General features: G+C 41.0%; 1 protein-coding gene across 4 annotated transcripts in view; it reads left to right on the top strand.

The window, feature by feature from the left end:
• Positions 1-21,623, top strand: part of SLC9A1 (solute carrier family 9 member A1) — a 98,883-nt gene that overhangs the window by 62,367 nt on the left and 14,893 nt on the right. For all 4 annotated transcript variants that reach the window (XM_073666178.1, XM_073666182.1, XM_073666181.1 and 1 more), the window contains exons 7-10: positions 6,009-6,079; positions 13,062-13,235; positions 20,168-20,282; positions 20,392-20,493. In XM_073666178.1, coding sequence (XP_073522279.1) covers positions 6,009-6,079; positions 13,062-13,235; positions 20,168-20,282; positions 20,392-20,493 — 462 coding nt within the window. The remainder of the gene's footprint in view (positions 1-6,008; positions 6,080-13,061; positions 13,236-20,167; positions 20,283-20,391; positions 20,494-21,623) is intronic.

Here is a 21,623-nt window from a genome sequence, read left to right as displayed (position 1 = left end):
TTTATACACAAGTCACTGTCCCTCCCCTTACTGACCCTCTGTCCCGCTGGTTCCATTACTTCTCGCCCCTTCTGCTCTGCTTATTTACAGCTGATCTTGTTCTGTCTAGTCAATTGGCCAGGACAGCAACCACGTGGCTAGATAGCATCTGGTCAGCTGGAGGCAGGTATAGATGGTGGGTGACTGAGTCGCAGGGCACCAGGTGAGTATGACCTTGCTTTTTTATTTTCGAACATTATAAACTGTTTTGAGAATTTATTTATGACTGCACATCCCCTTTAACATGTTGAGTCATGAGATGAATTGCTGCACATTCGCCCTGCATTTGTTTTCTTCCCCTTTTGTACAGTGATGTGTTGTGAATAAATCATGTGATACACAATGTTGGAATCACAAAAACAAGTAAGATCACTTTTAGATTTAATTTTCACTTAACTTTAAAAAAATTTAAAATTTCCAAGATCATTGATTACTACTTTTTACAGCCTGGCAGGCGACTAACTAGCTTGTTTGCCTGTGTAGAGCATAGTACAAGGACTTGTGAATCATGAACAGGATCATTTTTTATTCTATACCAGTGTTCCTCGTAGACTACATGGTTTGAGAAAGAAGATCATTTATTATCTGTATAAATGAATATGTTGTTGGGAAAAGTAGGGTGAAGAAGCAGTGGTTTCTGTACCAGCCCCTTAACTCATGCTGCATTACAATTGACTCATTTAAAACCAGAAGGCAACAGTCCCTGTGCATTTATACAAGTCATTGAAAGCTGTTGTGATTCTATACCATTTGTGGACACTATTCCTTTCATACCATGACCACATATGCTGCATCACCATTTAAAATCAATTAAATATGGTAAATACTAAAGGCTTTGGCCCCGATTCTTCAAAGTTTTTACCCCAGAAAACAGGTGTCAAAGCATTAAAAAGTTGCAAAACTTTTTTGCAACAGGCAAATTGTTCAAAAATTTTGCAATGTTTGCCGTTTTTTCGCCAGTTTGACTCCACTGAAATGGGTGGAAGTGGGGTGGGACGAGGCTTGGCCATGCCCGCCTATTAAATTCATCTGTGTGCTTTGTACGCCAGAAATGCTACTCCAGTCTCTGATTGAAATAGCATTTCTGGCTTCGTCACACCGCCACTTACTAGAGCCTCTGAATTCATTGTGGCGTGCGCCTCTTAATGAATTTGGCGCCTTTTTTTTTTTTTTTTCGCAAAGACTGGTGTTGTGCACTACGCTGTGTTGAGGAATTGGCCCTTATGTTTTTCATCATATTTGAGAAATCTGTTCATCTGTATGTTTGTTTCATTAAGTCAATGAGAGAAAAGCTATTTCCCAATGAAATGTTGATGAATGTTTCCCCACACCGTTGTACCATTTTCCCATTGATCTAAAATAAACACCGTGCCTCTGCTCCATGCTATTTCTGTATTCTAACAACCCCCTTCTTGAGTCTGTAATCTCTAGATGTGCTTTCAAAATCAAGTTTCATTCTACGTTTTGCGTTACACAGATGCTTCAGGACTTGTTTAACAGAGCATTTATTTCTGTGCACTAGTCCTGCCACCCATCTTGTAAGCATGTCCACCTGTGCACAATCTATACAATTTACAAGAATGAGGTTACTGTGAGATCCTTGCTATTTGCAATAAGCCATTGGTAATGTCACTCTTGCAGAGGGTATTTCTACAAGATGGGAGTTTTCTATAGGCTCCGTCACTCCAGTAGGTGGTGCACTAGTAGGGTCCTACCACTTCTCGTAATTTTGAAGAACTAGGCTCTTAGGTATGTGGTAAAGGCAATATTTGTTTACAATCCAAAGTACACTGTGTATGATGTTTCAGTCATCAACTTTGACATTCATCAGATACATGGGTTGTAGAGGAAGAATAAGTATCTAAGATAAGGCTGATAACGCTCTGAAGCAAGAGTGACCACAATGGTGAGAGCGTTTCCGCCAATGACACATACCACTCTTCCTGCAGCACATTATTTACCTTATCGTAGATAATCATTCTCCCTATATAATGCATGTATCTTATGAACGTCAAAGTTCACTAACACATGCCTTCCTCTGGATCAACATGTTAGGCTATGGGTTGAACTAGATGGACTTAGTCTTCCTTCAACCTTAAAACTATGTTACTATGTTACATTGCACAGTGTACTTTGGATTCTGAATCAATATTGCCTTCTTATTAGTAATTCAGAAAAAATAGTTTTTCTGAATTACTTACAAGATGGGAAGCATGACTAGTCTGGGACAATAAACTGCCCACCTGAGTAGTCCTGAGACCTTTCCATAGTATGAACGCAGAATAAAACTTTTTTTGAAGGTATATGCTGATCAGACACAAGCAAAGGGTTGTTAGGCTATGTTCCCACATGTTGTGGGGTTTTTTACGTCGGAAATCTGCAGGAAATCAGCTGCGTCAAAAACGCAGGTTTTGCTGCGTTTTTTGATGCTCTTTCAGCGTTTTTTTTCTGTCTCTATTTATACATGTACATAAAGTTCTGTGAAAAAAAGAACCCCATTCTATTTTGCCATCAAAAACGCTGAAAAAATTTACGAAGTTGCAAAGTCTAGAAGAGAGAATAGCTACATTGAAAATTTTTAAGGACGGTGAGGAATTCTTAGAGCAGAAGTATCCAAAATACAGAAAGAGAAGAAATTTGTAGTGCACCTGAAGAAACACAGGAATGGGAGCATGTCAGCACCCATACTACTAAGGAAGCAGCAACAGGCTCTCATGCAGGAGAACAATGATCAAATACATCAAGATAAGACTTTGCCCACAAGGAATAACCTTGAAAGCTCAGAGTCCTCTTGGATGGAGAAAGAAAAATGTTGTGAAGAAGAAACTGAGAGTGGTAGTCATAGGGATTCCCTGTTGAGAAGAACAGAGGCCGCTATCTGCAGACCGGATGTAATCTCAATAGAAATGTGCTGTCTTCCAGGTGCAAAAAGCTGACAGGATATCAGGACTCAGAAACAGAAAGGAAAGCTGACAGCACTCACTACATGGGACGCACGTTCAAAGTGCCAAGGAACCCACTCGGAGGATTAAGCAGTAGAAAAACAAACAGCATCCAATCCAGGGTTATGTAATCCAAAATCTGAAGTTTATCCGCCATCAAATTACAACGTTTCGACCTATTATACTTGACAAAGACCTAGAATAGGTTGAATCCCTGGATTGGATGCTGTTGGGACATCAGGACTTTTCAGAACTACAGATGACTTCCCATTCCTGCTAATACATGTGCGTACAAATGACACAGCAAGAAAGTACTTGGAAATTATCTGCAATGACTTTAAAGACTTAGGCCTGTGTTTCTCAGCTCCTGTCCTCAAGACCCACCCACCAAGAGGTCATGTTTTCAGGATTTCCTTAGTATTGCCCAGGTGATAATGTCATCACTTGTGCAATGTGAATGGAAATTCTGAAAACATGATCTGTTGGTGGGTCTTGAGGACAGGAGTTGAAAAACACTGACTTAGGCAAAAAAGTGAAAGAACTGGGAGCGCAGGTGGTTGTCTCATCCTTCCTCCAAGTGGATGGCCGTGGAACAAGATTCTACAGGTGTACAACTGTCTACGTTGATGGTGCGGCTTCGTCCTGACTAAGCCGCATTGTGTAGAGATGAAACATCCGTCGAGGTGTTTGTAAACTCCCTCTGTCCCCCGCAACTTGTCCCGCAATATGAGTACAGGTATACAACCTTTTCATTGTAGTACTATACTATAGGATTTGCAATATTCACTTTATAAGGGTTGCCTGGTAAGCACGATATATGCGGGTCAGGACCATGATATTTACAGCCATTGTGATGGGTTACTGTTATCAAATGGATAGAACATGGTACCACAACTAATCAGCCAATAGAGGGCCGCCCACCAAAACTTAGCTCGGGCAAGGAGGGCATTAATCAGAGAGGCAGCACAGAGACCAAAGGTAACCATGAAGAAGCTGCAGAGTTCCCAAGCAAAGACTGGAATATCTGTCCATACGACCACAATAAGCAGTTAGAGGTGGCCTTTATGGAAGAGTGGGCAGAAAAAAGCCTTTACTTACACACAACAATTTTAAGGCTCTTTTTGAGTTTGCCTAAAAGACATTTGGGAAACTCCCCAAATGTATGGAGGAAGGTTCTGTGGTCACATGAGACCAATGTTTTGGCCACCAAGGTAAACGCTGTGTCTGGCACCTAATCAACACAGCTCATCACCCCAATAACACCATTCGCCACAGTGAAACATGGTAGTGGTTGCATCATGCTGTGGAGATGTTTTTCTGCAGCAGGGACAGTCGAGGGGGAAGATGGATGGTGCGAAATACAGGGATATTCTTGAGCAAAACCTGGTTGTCAGTGATTTGAGACTGGGATGGAGGTTCACTTTCCAACAAGACAATGACCCAAAGCATACTGCTAAAGCAACACCCAAGTGGTTTAAGGGAAAATGTGTAAATGTTTTGGAGTGGCCTAGTCAAAGCCCAGACCTTAATCCAATTCAGTATCTGTGATAAGACTTGAAGATTGCTGTTCACAAGAGGAAACCACCTAACTTGAAGAAGCTGGAGCAGTTTTGCATTGAGGGATGAGCAAAAATCCCATTGGCCAAATGTGGAAAGCTCATATAGACTTATCTAAAGTGACTTACAGCTGAAATTGCCACAAAAGGACAGTCTACATAGTACTGACTTTAGGGGGGTGAATAGTTATACACACTGAAGTTTTCAGTTATTTTGTCCTACTTGTTCTAGTCACAAAAAAGAAGAAAAACAAATGTTCACAGTTGTAGGCATGTTCTTTATATGAGCTGATGCAAACCCTCAAAAAAAAAAGTGAAATTCACGGTTGTGAGGTAGCAAAACACAAAAAATGCCAATGGGGGCGAATACTTTCGCAAGCCACTGTAGCTGAATGAGTGCTTATTTTTTGTGGGACGAGTTGTAATTTTGATCAACAACATTATCAAGTGATGCACTGAAAAACAAGAAAAAAATTCCAAGTGCGTTGAAATTGCAAAATTATGTGCAATTCCCCAATTGTTTTTTGTTTTTATTTACCATGTTCACTATACGGTAAAACTGACCTGCCATAATGACTCTCCAGGTTTTGTCGCCATTTTCCAAGACGCGTAACGTTTTAAATTTTAATGATAATGGGCTGTGTGAGGTCTTTTTTTTTTTTTGCGCCCTGAGCTAACGTTTTTACTTATACCATTTTAGGGTAGATGTGATGATTTGAGCGCTTCTTACTGCAATGGTGCGGCTGCAAAAAAAAAACATAAAACATAGTGCTTTGATTTTTTTTCTCGTTACGCCTTTTACCTATCTGATTAATTTATTTAATATTTTGATCAGACTTTTACGAACACCGCAATACCAAATGTGTTTATTTTTTTTCTTTCTATCTGTTTTGCTTTTAATGGGACCCAAGGTGGGTGATTTGAACTTGTGGTGTGTTTTTTTTTCTTTTTCCCTTCATATTTTTAAACTTTTTTTATTTTTTTACTGTATTTATTCCCTTAGGGACTAAGCTGCGATCGTTTGCTTGTTTGTGGTATTGCGATGTATAGAGAAAATCATTATCTCCTTTGAACACCAGCTAAATGTTGGCTTTCACAGGAATATCGTAATAATGGGCAGGCGGGTCTTCAGCAACCCATTCATGCGATCACGTCACTGGCTCCCCGATAGGCTCATGGAATAATGCGCCACCGTAGCAGCGTGTGGTAAATGCTGCTGTCAGAGATTAACAGCAGCATTTAATAGGCTAACAACTGCGGGTGGAAGCACATGATGGTCTGATTAAATCAGCCATCATTTGCCGGGAAAGATGCAGGCTCAGCATGCCCACATCAAAGTCAGGGAGCCGGCATATGACGTACCAGTACATCATATATTAGTAAGGGGTTAACTTATTTAACAGGTCTTGGGGTGTGAAACATGAATGTTTGATTTTAAGAAAAAAATCATGATCCCAGATTTGTTTTTTAGTTCCTTGATCATCTTCTGACGGGAATTGAGGACATATGTGGCCACTATGGCCATCATCACTGGAAAGACAAGTAAGTAACATTGTCTAACTACTGAAAGCTTTCACTGTTCAATATTAAGGAAATGTAATCGTGTTGTACTTAATGTCAACTAAAAAATTTTGACCTATTGACGTTAACTTAATTTCGGCTGAACCTGCCAATATCGAAAAGTTGTTATAGTGCCATTTATTCCATGGCGCTTTACATGTGAAAAAGAGGTATACATAATAAAAAAACAAGTACAATAATCTTTAACAATACAAGACACCAACTGGTACAGGAGTAGAGAGGACCCCTGAGAGCTCACAGTCTACAAATTCAGCCTATACTGTGTATGGGAGCCATGGACAATTGTTTGTCTGGGGAGTTAAAGAGGACCTATCGCTTTCACACATATTAGCATATATCATAGTAAGGAGACTGTATGTGTAAATAAACCACACTTGCAAGCATAATATCTGTGAATAGAATTATGTTGTGAGAATCACAGTTCATGGGAGCAGCCATCTTAGGATTGGCAGCTCAATATGCTGTGTTCTATTAACACACGCCCCAGGATAACAGGCTGTTTACTAGGCAGCATCTGAGGCTACAGAGTAAAGCACAGCATGGATTCCCCATATCAGCTTACTCTAATAACCTGTAAGAGAGCAGTCCTTTATAAAAAAAAAAAAAAGTTCACATTTACAGTAACACAGAAAGCAGAAAGTGTATATAAATGGTATGTTATGTGAAACCTTATGGCTAACATGGCCCAAGTTTGACGATAGACAGACAGACAGACACATACAGATAGACAGACATACAGATAGATAGACAGACATACAGATATACATATAGATAGATATATTATATCTCTATCTATAGATATCTATATACACTGCTCAAAATAATAAAGGGAACACTGAAATAACACATCCTAGATCTGAATAAATGAAATATTCTCATTGAATACTTTGTTCTGTACAAAGTTGAATATGCTGACAACAAAATCACACAAAAATCATCAATGGAAATCAAATTTATTAACCAATGGAGGCCTGGGTTTGGAGTCACCCCCAAAATTAAAGTGGAAAAACACACTACAGGCTGATCCAACTTTGATGTAATGTCCTTAAAACAAGTCAAAATGAGGCTCAGTATTGTGTGTGTGTGTGTGTGGCCTCCACGTGCCAGTATGGCCTCCCTACAACGCCTGGGCATGCTCCTGATGAGGTTGCAGATGGTCTCCTGTGGGATCTCCTCCCAGACCTGGACTAAAGCATCCACCAACTCCTGGACAGTCTGTGGTGCAATGTGACGTTGGTGGATGGAGCGAGAGATGATGTCCCAGATGTGCTCAATCGGATTCAGGTCTGGGGAACGGGCAGGCCAGTCCATAGCTTCAATGCCTTCATCTTGCAGGAACTGCTGACACACTCCAGCCACATGAGGTCTGGCATTGTCCTGCATTAGGAGGAACCCAGGGCCAAGCCCACCAGCATATGGGCTCACAAGGGGTCTGAGGATCTCATCTCGGTGCCTAATGGCAGTCAGGCTACCTCTGGCGAGCACATGGAGGGCTGTGTGGCCCTCCAAAGAAATGCCACCCCACACCATTAATGACCCACTGCCAAAACCGGTCATGCTGAAGGATGTTGCAGGCAGCCGATCGCTCTCCACGGCGTCTCCAGACTCTGTCACGTCTATCACATGTGCTCAGTGTGAACCTGCTGTCATCTTTGAAGAGCACAGGGCGCCTGTGGCAACTTTGCCAATCCTGGTGTTCTTTGGCATTTCTTTGGAGGGCCGCACAGCCCACCATGTGCTCGCCAGAGGTAGCCTGACTGCCATTAGGTACCGAGATGAGATCCTCATACCCCTTGTGAGACCATATGCTGGTGCGGTTGGCTCTGGGTTCCTCCTAATGCAGGACAATGCCAGACCTCATGTGGCTGGAGTGTGTCAGCAGTTCCTGCAAGATTAAGGCATTGAAGCTATGGACTGGCCCGTCCGTTCCCCAGACCTGAATATGATTGAGCACATCTGGGACATCATCTCTCGCTCCATCCACCAACAGTCACGTTGCACCACAGACTGTCCAGGAGTTGGCGGACGCTTTAGTCCAGGTCTGGGAGGAGATCCCACAGGAGACCATCCGCTACCTCATCAGGAGCATGCCCAGGCGTTGTAGGGAGGTCATACAGGCACAAGGAGGACACCCACAATACGGAGCCTCATTTTGACTTGTTTTAAGGACATTACATCAAAGTTGGATCAGCCTGTAGTGTGTTTTTCCACTTTAATTTTGGTGGTGACTCCAAATCCAGGCCTCCATTAGTTAATAAATTTGATTTCAATTGATGATTTTTGTGTGATTTTGTTGTCAGCACATTCAACTTTGTACAGAACAAAGTATTCAATGTGAATATTTCATTCATTCAGATCTAGGATGTGTTATTTGAGTGTTCACTTTATTTTTTTGAGCAGTGTTTCTCAAGTACACAGAAATGGTGCCAATACTGAAGCCCCTTAGTTTTTACCAATAAAGGGCTTATTGCTGGAGACAAAATGTTGCATACTTTGGTTTGGAATAAGTAAGTTTTTCTTTTTCTGAAACAAGTGCTGCCCCTTTTTTTATTTTTGTACTTTGACATCCAATGGTCACATGCATTTTGTGGATTAGGATGGATTAGTGCTGCTTTGCTATTTTTCTGTTTTTATTCCTATACATATACTGTACACTGAGCAATTATTTGTAGGGATAGATCTATATTAATATCCCTACAATTTATCATGCAGTGTTAGTATTGTCACCATTGCTCGGCATATAAATAATAGGTACAGACACAGTGCTGATCAGGACGCAAACTGACTGCTCAGCACTGGGCTTGTAGAGGCATTTGGTTGGTCTGCGTCCTGGCAGGCTCTGTGCTAATACTATATATGCTAATACTGTGTATGCTGAGCTCTATTGACAGCAATATATGGTGTCTACTGCATAGAATAAGCGGAACCATTCCATTGGGCTAGAGACTGACTAAGGCCGGGGCCACACAAGCGTATAACACGCCCGAGTGCTATGCGATAAAACATCACATAGCACTCGAAGCAGTGTTATTCAATGGGGCAGTGCAGAACTGCGATTATTTTCTCATGCCGATTCGGCATGATAGAACCATCGTAGCATGCTGTGGGATGTCATCCCACTGCAGCCCGATATACGCTGAGACAGGCCATGCAGGAGATGGAGAAATTACTTTCTCCATCTCCTCCACACCTGTGCTGCGATTTAATTCTTGCAAGAGGATCGGAGCACAGTGCACTGACTCTTGGCTCACTCTCGCAGCAGTGCTGGAGCCAAGTGTCATTAGCATATTGCATCAGATGCTATGTGCTTGTGTGATTCCAGCCTTGTGCATTGACTGCTGCAATACTAATGAGCACTCAGCGCTGGACTGAGAGGGGGAATTGGTCTACCAGCCCAGCACTGATCAGTGTAACAAGGGCTGAGCATTGCTCGGCATATGCAGTATAGGCACACAGTGCTGGTCAGAGTGCAAATTGATTGACTGCTGCGCTAATGAAGACTTCTCAGTTCTTGGCTTGTGGAGGGCTTCCCTGGGGGAAGCTCTCTACCAGTCCAGTCCAGTGCTGAGTGCTTATCGACACAGCAGCCAGTGTGCACGCTGGTCGGAACTGTGAGAGCGCTAAAACTGTATGCAGAGTTGTTCTGGCTGGAATAAATGGTATCTCCAAATTATAATCGGCGCTTCCTCTTGGTGCAAGGAACTGAGGACTGTGGTGCTTATTCCTCTGATTAATGCTCAGCAGTCAATACATTAGTCAGTATGTCCCTAGCCCTAGGGAGTGGCGCAGCCTTCCCCATGCAGTAAACACCATGTATCCCTAACTGAACGTCAGAAGCACTCAGCATATACAGTATTACCAAGGGCAGAGTGCAGATTGACTGACTCCTGCATCGCTGATGAGCTTTCAACACTGGGTTTGTAAAGGGATTTCTCCATGGAAATCAGCCTACAAGTCTTGTGCTGAATGCTACTCAGAACAACAAGTAGCAATGCTAGAATGGCAGGGATTTGCCAGAAGAGTAGTAGTAGTAGTTTTTTTTGTTTTTTATTTTATATTTTTTCCTGCTACTAGTTTTTTTTAACCCCTTCCCAACATATAACGTACAGTTACTTCATGTCGGGTCCTTAACTTTGATGCAGGCTTGCAAGCCGCGCCTGCATCTTTCCCTGCTGATGATGCTTATTCAGCCATCATCTGCTCTCCCAGCTGTGGGTGGAGCGGAGCACCGACCACGGCTGTTAACATGTTAAATATCGCAGTCAGTCTCTGACAGCGGCATAAATGCGCTGGCAGGGGGGCACGTCATTCCATGCGTCCAATGACATGCTCGTGACATGATTACGGGCTTCTGATGGATTGCCATGACAGCTTGGTGTCTGCTGAAGATCTCCGTGCTTGTCATGATGGTTCTCCTCTGAAAGCCAGCGCTCAGCTGGTACTTATAGGAGACAGTGATTTTGCACTGCTATGTGCAGTACATGTGAACGAATGTTCGCAGCTTCAAGTCCCCTTCAAGAGCTAACAAATACTATCAAAAGTGAAAAAAAAGTGTTTTTAAAAATGACAAAAATAAAAAAATACAAAAGTTCAAATCGCCTCCCTTTTGCCACATTAAACATAAAACAAAACAAATCCACACATTTGGTATTGCTACATTCTTAAAAGTCTATGAAAATATAAAATAGATTTATCCAATTAGTAAATGTGTAACAGAAAAAAAATCAACACCAGAATTAAGTTTTTTTGGTCACCATAAATTGCAATAGGAGGTGATCAAAACATTGTATGTACTCCAAAATGGAATCGGTAAAGACGTCATTTCCGAATTTATTTTTCAACACTTAAATAAAAAAAAACTATACATGTTTGGTATCTGCGTAATCATACTGACCTGGACAATCATATTGCCTGGTCACTTTTACGATAAACTGAACATGGTAAATAAAAGAAACAATTGTGGAATTGCACTTTTTTTTGCAATTTCAAATCACTTGGATTTTTTACAGCTTTCCAGTGCATCACATGATAAAATGGATGATGTCATTTAAAAGTACAACTCATCCTGCAAAAAATAAGGCCTCATACGGCTATGTGGACAGAAAGCTAAAAAAGTTATGGCTCTTGGAAGAAGGGGACAAAAAAAAAAAGCAGAAAATAGCAATGTCATGAAGGGGTTAAATTCTGGGCAGCCTCTTTAATAAATACCACAGAGTACACACCTAGAAATAAAGTAAAGTGTATGTTTATAGATAAATGTGGCTAACTCTGCATTTATTGAGATTACATATAGAGAGAAGCACACACACACGCATATATGTTTAGTAAATGCAGATGTATTCTATAATTATCTGTATACATGTCTGTGTACAGTATATACTGTTCTGAAGGTGCACGGCTGGTAACTAGTGCAGCACAGCAGAGGTGATAACTTCTGTAGTATTCTGCTCCACTCATTGCTCCTCTGTCTTGCAGGGACTGCAGCCCCCTCCTCCTCCATAGAACACATACTGCACCTATACAGCACAGCCTCCTGCATTTACACCCCATACCTGCTCCCTGTACACTGTATGAGTTCAGTGGAAGAGGAGTGGAGGCAGCAGACCTGTGCAGAAGTCATCACCTCTTCTGTCCGCATGTCTATCTTGCTCCACTTTTTACAGAGTTTCAGGTGCTGGAGAGAGATAAGCACATAACTCACTTTCCTTGATGCTAGGCATCATGGGAGAGTGACATCCGCAGTGAAGGGCAGTGTGGGGATTTCCCTGACTTCAACTGAAGGCCTCTCATCTGACTGAAAGGTTTGGTATATCCTTTGCTTAGGAGTTTTTTGTGAAGTCGTTACGATTACATCCGCTTTTAAAATAAATGAATGCAAATTTTAGTGATGGGTTCACTTTAAGGATCTGACATGTCCAATTTCAAACTTCTGATCATTTTGTTCTCCCGGAGATGACCTGTTGCCAGACATATCGGGTGACCGCTTTCTCATAGAAAACTGGAGCGCTTGGCTGCTCCTGTGCATGGGAGAGCCATCTGAGATGGCTGCGGGCTGAAACATCGATTGGCCAATAGTCAATTAATTTGTATGGCCAACGGCCAGCTAATTTGTATGACAAGCTTCAGATATAGAAAGAATAGTTATATATATATATATATATATATATATATATATATATATATATATATATATATATATATATATATATATATATATATATATATATGACAGATTTATTGAATTTTCTGTCTGAGAAGTTAACCCCTCTAGCAAAATGGCACGTGCGCAGTAGCAGCTATTGCTTGCCGATGCTACTGCGGGCGCCATTTTGCTAGAGGAAAAATAAATTTGCCTGCAGGAATATGGCCCGTGCTTGCACAGTAGCATGTCTCGATCAGAGAGATGCTGCTGCGCATGCACGGCGCCATATTGCTGCACCCAAATTATTTTTTCTGAAGCAAAATGGCGCCTGCAGTAGCATCTCTCGGTAACCAAAAGATGCTAGTGCGCATACGCGGGCCGCCGCGGCTGCCACATTGGGGGATGTAAATTTTCACTTTTGAACAGAAATTACACAGGCAATATTTAAAACAGTAGGCAGGTCACTGAAAGCACAGTGACCTGTCACAAGGCACAAATAGGAATACAGAAGCAGAGCACCAGAGCACATGGATTATCATTATGGTAGAAATGAAAATAAAGATTACACAAGAACCACAAGACGTATTTCATCATCAACGGTATCATTTTACTCCGTGTGATGTCGCCCACCTGACAGTTTATGTAGATTACTAAGTACAATCCTGCTGACAGGTGCGCTTTAAGTATTTATATAAGTAAAGTATATTTTGGGATGTTTCTTGCCTTTTTTTCATTTTATGTATATAATCATTGTGTAATCTCAGTATTCTGAGTAATGCTCTAAAATGTCTTTTAATGCAGATTGAACAGATTCAATAAAACTTATGTGAAGAAGTGCCTTATTGCAGGGGAGAGGTCTACGGAGCCCCAACTTATTGCCTTTTATCATAAAATGGAGATGAAGCAGGCAATAGAACTGGTAGAGAGTGGCGGCATTGGAAAGATCCCATCTGCTGTATCAACAGTATCCATGCAGTAAGTGCAGAACATATTGTGTCAGTGTATGAAGTGTTTGAGAGGTTGTTCCAAGTGAGTTTATGCATGTATGTTGCTTATGTACCAAGTTGAGTTGGTTTATCTGGATATGGTTTATGCCAGGGGTGGGGAACCTCTCTCCTGCGGCAGATTCCCGGGAATCACAGTGCCTCGAGCGACCAACAGCCCTTTTAATTCCTCCCTTCACTGTGAGTATGTGGATGCAGCGTTCATTACTAGTGTTGAGCGAGTATGTTCTATTAACCCTTTCGCCGAGTATGCTTGGGCCGAGCTCCGAGTATTTATAGCTGCTCGGTGATATGGTTGAATCGCTCCCGTGTGCATGACTTGCAACTGTTTGATAGTTTTATTACATGTGAGGAATGTCTATTTCTTACACATTCCTCCCATGTAATAAAGCTGTCAAACAGTCGCAAATCATGCACAGGGGAGCGATTCAAACATATCACCGAGCAGCTGTAAATTCTCGGAGCTCGGCCCAAGCATACTTTGACAGAACATATTCGCTCAACACTATTCATTACTGAATGCTGCAGTGCATGCAATGAAGAATTATGTCCTGACTCTGGACGGTGACAGGAAGTACTTTGTGGGCAGAATTGGCACAGTCTGCGCTCCCGACCCTTTGATGAAGAAGTCACGAGTCAAAGTATCTTTTTGTGATGTATGCACCAGTCCCACTGTCTCCTATGTAATGTATGTTTAACCCCCACTGTCTCCTATGTGATGTATATACAGCAGTCCCAGTGTCTCCTATATGATGTACACTACCGTTCAAAAGTTTGGGGTCACCCAGGCAATTGTGTTTTCCATGAAAACTCAAACTCATACTTTTATTTATCAAATAAGTTGCAAAATGATTAGAAAATATAGTCCAGACATTGACATTTGCTTTCGTCAAAGAATGCTCCCTCTGCAGCAATTACAGCATTGAAGACCTTTGTCATTCTAGCTGTTAATTTGCTGAGGTAATCTTGAGAAATTTCCCCCCATGCTTCCTGAAGCCCCTCTCACAAGTTGGATTGGCTCGATGGGCACTTTTTGCGTACCATACGGTCAAGCTCAATGGGGTTGAGATCTGGTGACTATGCTGGCCACTCCATTACAGATGGAATACCAGCTGCCTGCTTCTTCCCTAAATAGTTCATGTATAATTTGGAGGTGTGCTTTGGGTCATTGTCCTGATGAAATTGGCTCCAATCAAGTGCTGTCCACAGGGTATGGCATGGTGTTGCAAAATGGAGTGATACCCTTCCTTATTCAAAATCCCATTTACCTTGTACAAATCTCCCACTTTACCAGCACCAAAGCAACCCCAGACCATAACATTACCTCCACCATGCTTGACAGATGGCATCAGGCACTCTTCCAGCATCTTTTCAGTTCTGTGTCTCACAAATGTTCTTCTGTGTGATCCAAACACCTCAAACTTTGATTCGTCTGTCCATAAAACTTTTTTCCAATCTTCCTCTGTCCAATGTCTGTGTTCTTTTTCCCATACTAATCTTTTTCTTTTATTAGTCAGTCTCAGATCTGGCTTTTACTTTGCCCTGAAGGCCAGTATCCCGGAGTCGCCTCTTCACTGTAGACGTTGACACTGGCGTTTTGCGTGTACTATTTAACCACTTCGCACCAGAGCCTGTTTTTGCCTTCGTGACCGGGCCAATTTTTTTCAATTCTGACCACTGTCACTTTATGAAGTAATTACTCTGAAACGCTTCAACGGATCCCCCTGATTCTGAGACAGTTTTTTCGTGACATATTGTACTTCATGATAGTGGTAAAATTTCTTCGATATCACTTGCGTTTATTTGTGAAAAAATCGGAAATCTGGCGAAAATTTTTAAAATATTGCAATTTTCAAACTTTGAATTTTCATGCCCTTAAATCAGAGATAGGTCACACAAAATAGTTAATAAATAACATTTCCCACATGTTTACTTTACATCCGCACAATTTTGGAACCAAATTTTTTTTTTTGTTAGGGAGCTATAAGGGTTAAAAGTTGACCAGCGATTTCTCATTTTTCCAACAAAATTTACAAAAACATTCAAAAGTGACACCATTCTAAAAAACAGCACACCTCAAGGTGCTCAAAACCACATTCAAGAACTTTATTAACCCTTCAGGTGCTTCACAGGAATTTTTGGAATGTGGAAGAAAAAAATTAACTAACTTTTTTCACAAAAATGTTACTTTAGACCCAATTTTTTTATTTTCGCAGGGGTAACAGGAAAAAATGGACACCAAAATTTTTTGTGCAATTTCTCCTGAGCGCGCTGATACCCCATATGTGAGGGAAAACCACTGTTTGGGCGCCCTGCAGGGTTCGGAAGGGAAGGAGCGCCATTAGACTTTTTGAATGTAAAATTTGTTTGAATAATTAGCAGACGCCATGTTGCGTTTGGAGAGCTCCTGATGTTTCTAAACAGTGGAAACCCCCCACAAGTGACACCATTTTGGAAACTAGACCCCTTAGGGAACTTATCTAGATGTGTGGTGAGCACCTTGAACCCCCAGCAGCTTCACAAGTTTATAATATTGAGCTGTAAAAATAAAATTTTCACATTTTTCCCACAAAAACGTTTTTCATCCCTTAATTTTGCATTATCATAAGGGTAATAGGATAAATTGCACCATGAAATTTGTTGTGCAATTTCTCCTGAACACGCCGATACCCCATATGTGGAGGCAAACCACTGTTTGGGCGCACGGCAGGGTTTGAAAGGGAAGGAGCGCCATTTGACTTTTTGAATGTAAAATTTGTTTGAATAATTAGCGGACGCCATGTTGCCTTTGGGGAGCCCCTAATGTTCCTAAACAGTGGAAACACCCCACAAGTGCCACCATTTTGGAAACTAGACCGCTTAGGGAACTTATCTAGATGTGTGGTGAGCACCTTGCACCCCCAGCTGCTTCACAGAAGTTTATAATATTGAGCCGTAAAAATAAAATTTTCACATTTTTCCCACAAAAAATGTTTTTCATTCCCTAATTTTGCATTATCATAAGGGTAACAGGAGAAATTGCACTATGAAATTTGTTGTGCAATTTCTCCTGAGTACGCCGATACCCCATATGTGGGGGAAAACCACTGCTTTGGTGTATGGCAGGGTTCGGAAGAGAAAGGAGCGCTATGTTGGCTGGGATAGGTTGCAGACACCATGTCACATTTGAAGAGTCGCTGACATGCCAAAACAGCAGAAACCCCCACAAGTGACCCCATTTTGTAAACTACACCTCTCAAGGAATTCATCTAGGGAAGTAGTGAGTATTTTTTAATTTTTTAATTTATACCATTGGGCAGTGAAAAAAGCATAATTATATTTTTACCACAAAAAAATGTTTTACCCTCAGATTTTACATTTTCACACAGGGCAATGGGTAAAAATGGTGCCGAAATGTGTCACACAATTTCTTCTAAAAGTGGCAATACCCCATATGTGGCTGTATCGTACCGCTCAGCCATACGGCGAGATCTGGGGGGGACGGAGTGCTATTGGACAATTGGAGAATAAATTATTGTACAATAGGCATTTGGATTTGGGAGCACAAGATTTTCTGAATTTCTTTTGGGGGGCAAGGGCCATGTCCCTTTTCCAGAGCCTTTCTGCTACCAGTAACTTGGAAGTCCCTTATATTTTTAACAGATGACGGACCTGAATGGGGACTAGCTTTTTTTTTGAGGACTGAGTTGAAGCTTTTATTGGGAACATTTTATGTAACATTTAGCCGGCGCTCTAGGCTGAGCACTTACATCGGGGTTTCCATGTAAATTTCCAAGTGATGTAATTCAGATGAAACCCCTGCGGGATCCATTCACTGTAATGAGGCAGCAGAGTTACTCTGGACTCCGTCTGGCCTCTGTTTAGCGGTGTCCTTTTTTTCAGAAGTGCACAAAACTGTGGCCAACCGCACTTTTATGCACGCCTAAAACAAATGACACCGTGGGTTCACAGGCCAGACGGCATCCACAGTGGCCTATATCTGCCTCATTACAGGGAATCTTCCGTCATGGGTTCTGTCTGAATCACGTATTTCAGAGATTTACATGGAAACTCTGGTGTAAGCGCTCAGCGCAGAGCGCAGGATAAATGTGGGCAGAGCCTTACTGCGATCTTTGGGAGACCTAATAAACAAATCAGTAGCAAGTGAAGAATTGGTTTTATTTATTTTTTACGCCGTTCCTAATGCTGTATTAGTGATGAGATTACTTTATTCTTCGGGTCGGTGCGATTACAGAGATACCAGATTTATATCGGGTTTTTATGACTGACAGCTGTCACACACTAAGACGCTTTCTTTTTGCAAAATCTAGTTTTTGCATCGCCATATTTTGAGAGCTATAATTTTTCCATATTTCGGCCGACAGAGTCATGTGACGGCTTGTTTTTTGCGGGACGAGTTGACATTTTTATTGGTACCATTATTGGGTACATGACATTTTTTGATCGCTTTCTATTCCGTTTTTTGGGAGGTAAAATTAACAAAAACCAACAATTCAGGAATTGTTTTTTGAGTGTTTTTTTATGCCGTTCTGCGTGTGGTAAAAGTGTTCAGGCAGCGTTATTATTCGGGTCAGTACGTTTACAGCGATACTACACTTACTGTATATTTTTTTTATGTTTTGGCGCTTTTACACAATAAAACAATTTTATAGAAAAAATATTTTTTTGCATTGCTTTATTCTGAGCGCTATAACTTTTTTATTTTTCGGCTGATGGAGCTGTATGGCGGCTTTTTTTTTGCGGAACAAGATGACGTTTTCAGCGGTAACATTTTTATTTCCATTTTGCTTTTTGATTGCATTTTTTTCCACTTTTTGTTTGGCGATATGATGAAAAAGCATATTTTTTTGCTCCGTTTTTTATTTATTTTTATTACGGTGTGCACAGAAGGAGTTAATTAGTGTGACAGTTTTATAGATCGGGTTGTTTCGGACGCGGCGATACCAAATATGTGTACTTTTTTTGGTTTTGCATAAATATACGGATTTATTGCTTTAATATTTTATTTATTTATTTTTATTTATTTTGTGATTTTTTTTTTTATCAGTTTAAAAACATTTTTTTTTACTTTTTTTTTTACATTTTTACTTAGTCCCTGTATGGGACATTAATTTTTATTTTTCTGATCACTGATCTCATGTAATGTAATAGACATGTATTACATTACATGAGATCTTTGCTGACTGTTTCACAGTCAGTGTGTCCTGCTAGGCTTCAGCTGCAGGCTGAGCCTGCAGGACACCATATATGGCAGATCTGGAGGCAGTCATGTGACCTCCAGCTGCCATAGCAACGCCAGGTCCTGGAAGGTATCAGGGGTCGTCGGAGAGGTAAGTAAGACGACCCCCTCTCCACTATCTTCTATATGCCGCGATCACTATAGATCGTGGCATATAGAACATAGCAAAGGGATAACATCATTGGGACCTGATCCAATCAGGTCCCGATGATGTCCCCTGTCAGAGCTAACGCTCTGCACCGGAATCGCAGCGCTTGCAGGACCCTGGGGGTCCTAAGCACTGCGGGACCACCCACCGTTTTTAAACGTCGGCGCTGCACAGAGCCCAGCAAGCGCCGACGTGTATCTACAGTGGGCGGTCGGGAACCGGTTAATGAAGCTGCCAGTTGAGGAGCTGTGAGGCGTCAATTTCTCAAACTAGAGACTAACGTACTTGTCTTGTTGCTCAGTCGTGCATCGGGGCCTCCCACTTCTCTTTCTACTCTGGTTAGAGCCGGTTTGTGCTCTCCTCTGAAGGGAGTAGTGCACACTGTTGTAGGAAATCTTCAGTTTCTTGGCAATTTCTCGCATGGAATAGGCTTCATTTCTAAGAACAAGAATAGACTGTCGAGTTTCACATGAAAGTTCTGTTTTTCTGGCCATTTTGAGAGTTTCCTAGAACAAACAAATGTAATGCTCCAGATTCTCAACTAGCTTAAAGGAAGGTCAATTTTATAGCTTTTCAAATCAGCCAAACCGTTTTCAGCTGGGCTAACATAAATGTGCAAGGGTTTTCTAGGGTTTTCTAAACATCCATTAGCCTTCTTACACAGTTAGCAAACACAATGTACCATTAAAACACTGGAGTGGTGGTTATTGGAAATGGGCCTCTATACACCTATGTAGATATTGCAATAAAAACAAGATGTTTGCAGCTAGAATAGTCATTTACCACATTAACAATGTATAGGTTGTATTTATGATTTATTTAATGTTAGCTTCATTGAAAAAAAATGTGCTTTTCTTTCAAAAATAATGAAATTTCTAAATGACCCCAAACTTTTGAACGGTAGTGTATATACAGCAGTGCCAGTGTCTGTGATGTGGGTCTGTGTGTCTCTATAGCCGTCTTTATTTCTGTGATAGTGTCTCCTATGTGGTGTATATTCACCAGTCCCAGTCTCTCTTCTGTGATGTTAAACAGCAGTCTCCTATGTGATGTGTATATAGCAGACCTCCCATAGTTCTATAAATGTTACATGAGCAGTGATGAATTTCCCACTGTGAGTAGCCATGCTGTGTTCAGAACAACTTACTTACTGCTGCAATCAGTTAATCACAAAACTTATCGCAAAGAGTTAACTTCGCTCCAGACCGAAGTAAACCTGGAAAAGCAGTTCTGAGTAGCAGCATAATTAATACCACCAAACATCACAGCCTCATCAAAGAGACGCTGTACCAGCCATCATGCTAGGGGTGAGTTAATTGTTTGACCGAATATAACAGGATCACTTTCAAGTTGATAATTTTGTACGGTTATAAATATCCAAATGAGGTTATAAATATCCAAATGGCCCTTTGCAGAAAAAAGGTTCCCCACCCCTAGTTTGTGCACATCCCATTGACATGAACCAATGTTTAGAAAGAGAGCTTGTGTATGGGAACTTACAAATCTTTCTGTGTAGGAATATTCAACCAAAGCCTAAGCTATCAGATAGGGTTATTCCAACACTATCTAAAGTAAAAGAAGAGGAGATCCGCAAGATACTCCGCAACAATTTACAGAAAACTCGACAGAGGGTGAGATGCTTTTAAAGGATTTTTCTACTCTCTTGTTTTATTTATATCAGATATTCAGCCCCTCAAATTTCCTTCACTAAAAAGTTCTATATTGTTAATCCACATATAGCTGCGCTCTTACAATCGGCACACATTGGTTGCCGATCCATATGAAGAGGTCTGGAACCAGATGTTACTCAGAAGACAAAAAATGCATCACAGAGATCAGCGGGTAAGTGCGAAATGAATTCTGAAATCAAAATCTAAAAAGACTTTGCAATGCTTATCACATTGCCTTGTTTAAAAAGCAAAGAATGGGATCAGTGTGGTTTGTTGGCACAAAAGGCTATTGAAGTCAGAGTAGATTGCAAAATATTTTTTGCATTTTTAAAACATTAGTCACAATTCTCTTAATCTCAAACTATTTTACCAGATATAACTGTAAATTTAAGCATCATTAACCCCTTAATGAGCGCCAATACGACTTAAAAGTGACCTGCGATATAAGAGACTAGCGTCCTCTGACGGGTGACAATCCAGCAGCTGTCCTCTATAGCTGACAACTTGCTGCAGCAGCCACGATCAGTGTTGGCACCGACCATGGCCGTTTATCCCCTAAATACTGCTGGCAATAGTGACTACAGCATGGTTAACAGATTGGGGTGGATCCCTCTTTACCCCCATCGGCACCCTGAGAAATTGATCGTGTGGTCCTCATGTTTGCCATTGCAATTCATGGCCAAATATCGACCTTAAAGTATTCCAGCTATAGTAGCCTGTTCAGAATTGGTAAAAAAAAAAAATTTTTCATTGCTGTAATGTCACCTTGCATTAATTACTGAAAAGCACTTGACGGGTTAATAAATTACCTGAAAGCCATTTTGAATACGTAGAGGGGTGCAGTTTTTAAAATGGAATCACTTTTGTGGGTTTCCAGTATATACGACTTCCAAAGTCATTTCAACACTGAATAGGTCCCTAAAAAATAAATACGTTTTTTTTTTAAAACCACTTTAAAAAAAAAATGAAAAATTACTGCTACATTTTTAAACCATATAAAAGGTTAAGAAAATAAAACAACATATTAAAAATGGTGCTGATGTAAAGCAGACATGAGGGAAATGTTATTTATTAATGTTTTTTTGTGGTATGACTGTCTGGATTAGGCCACAGCCCCACTATCAGTAGTCGGTCAGTATTTTTTCTCAGGAGTGGGAGCCAAAACCAGGAGTGGGTGATAAATGCAGAATTGGTGACTTGTTTCTATTATACCTTTTCTCTGATTGTTCCTCACCTGGTTTTGGTTCCCACTCCTGAGAAAAAATACTGACCAAATACTGATAGTGGGGCTGTGGCCTTAAA

The sequence above is a fragment of the Phyllobates terribilis genome, unplaced genomic scaffold (genome assembly GCF_046119375.1).
Source record: "Phyllobates terribilis strain yellow unplaced genomic scaffold, ASM4611937v1 Scaffold_2__4_contigs__length_985480577, whole genome shotgun sequence".
Taxonomy (NCBI): Eukaryota; Metazoa; Chordata; class Amphibia; order Anura; family Dendrobatidae; genus Phyllobates; species Phyllobates terribilis.
The sequence above is the reverse complement of the archived record's forward strand: the minus strand, read 5'-3'. Positions and strand labels throughout refer to the sequence as shown.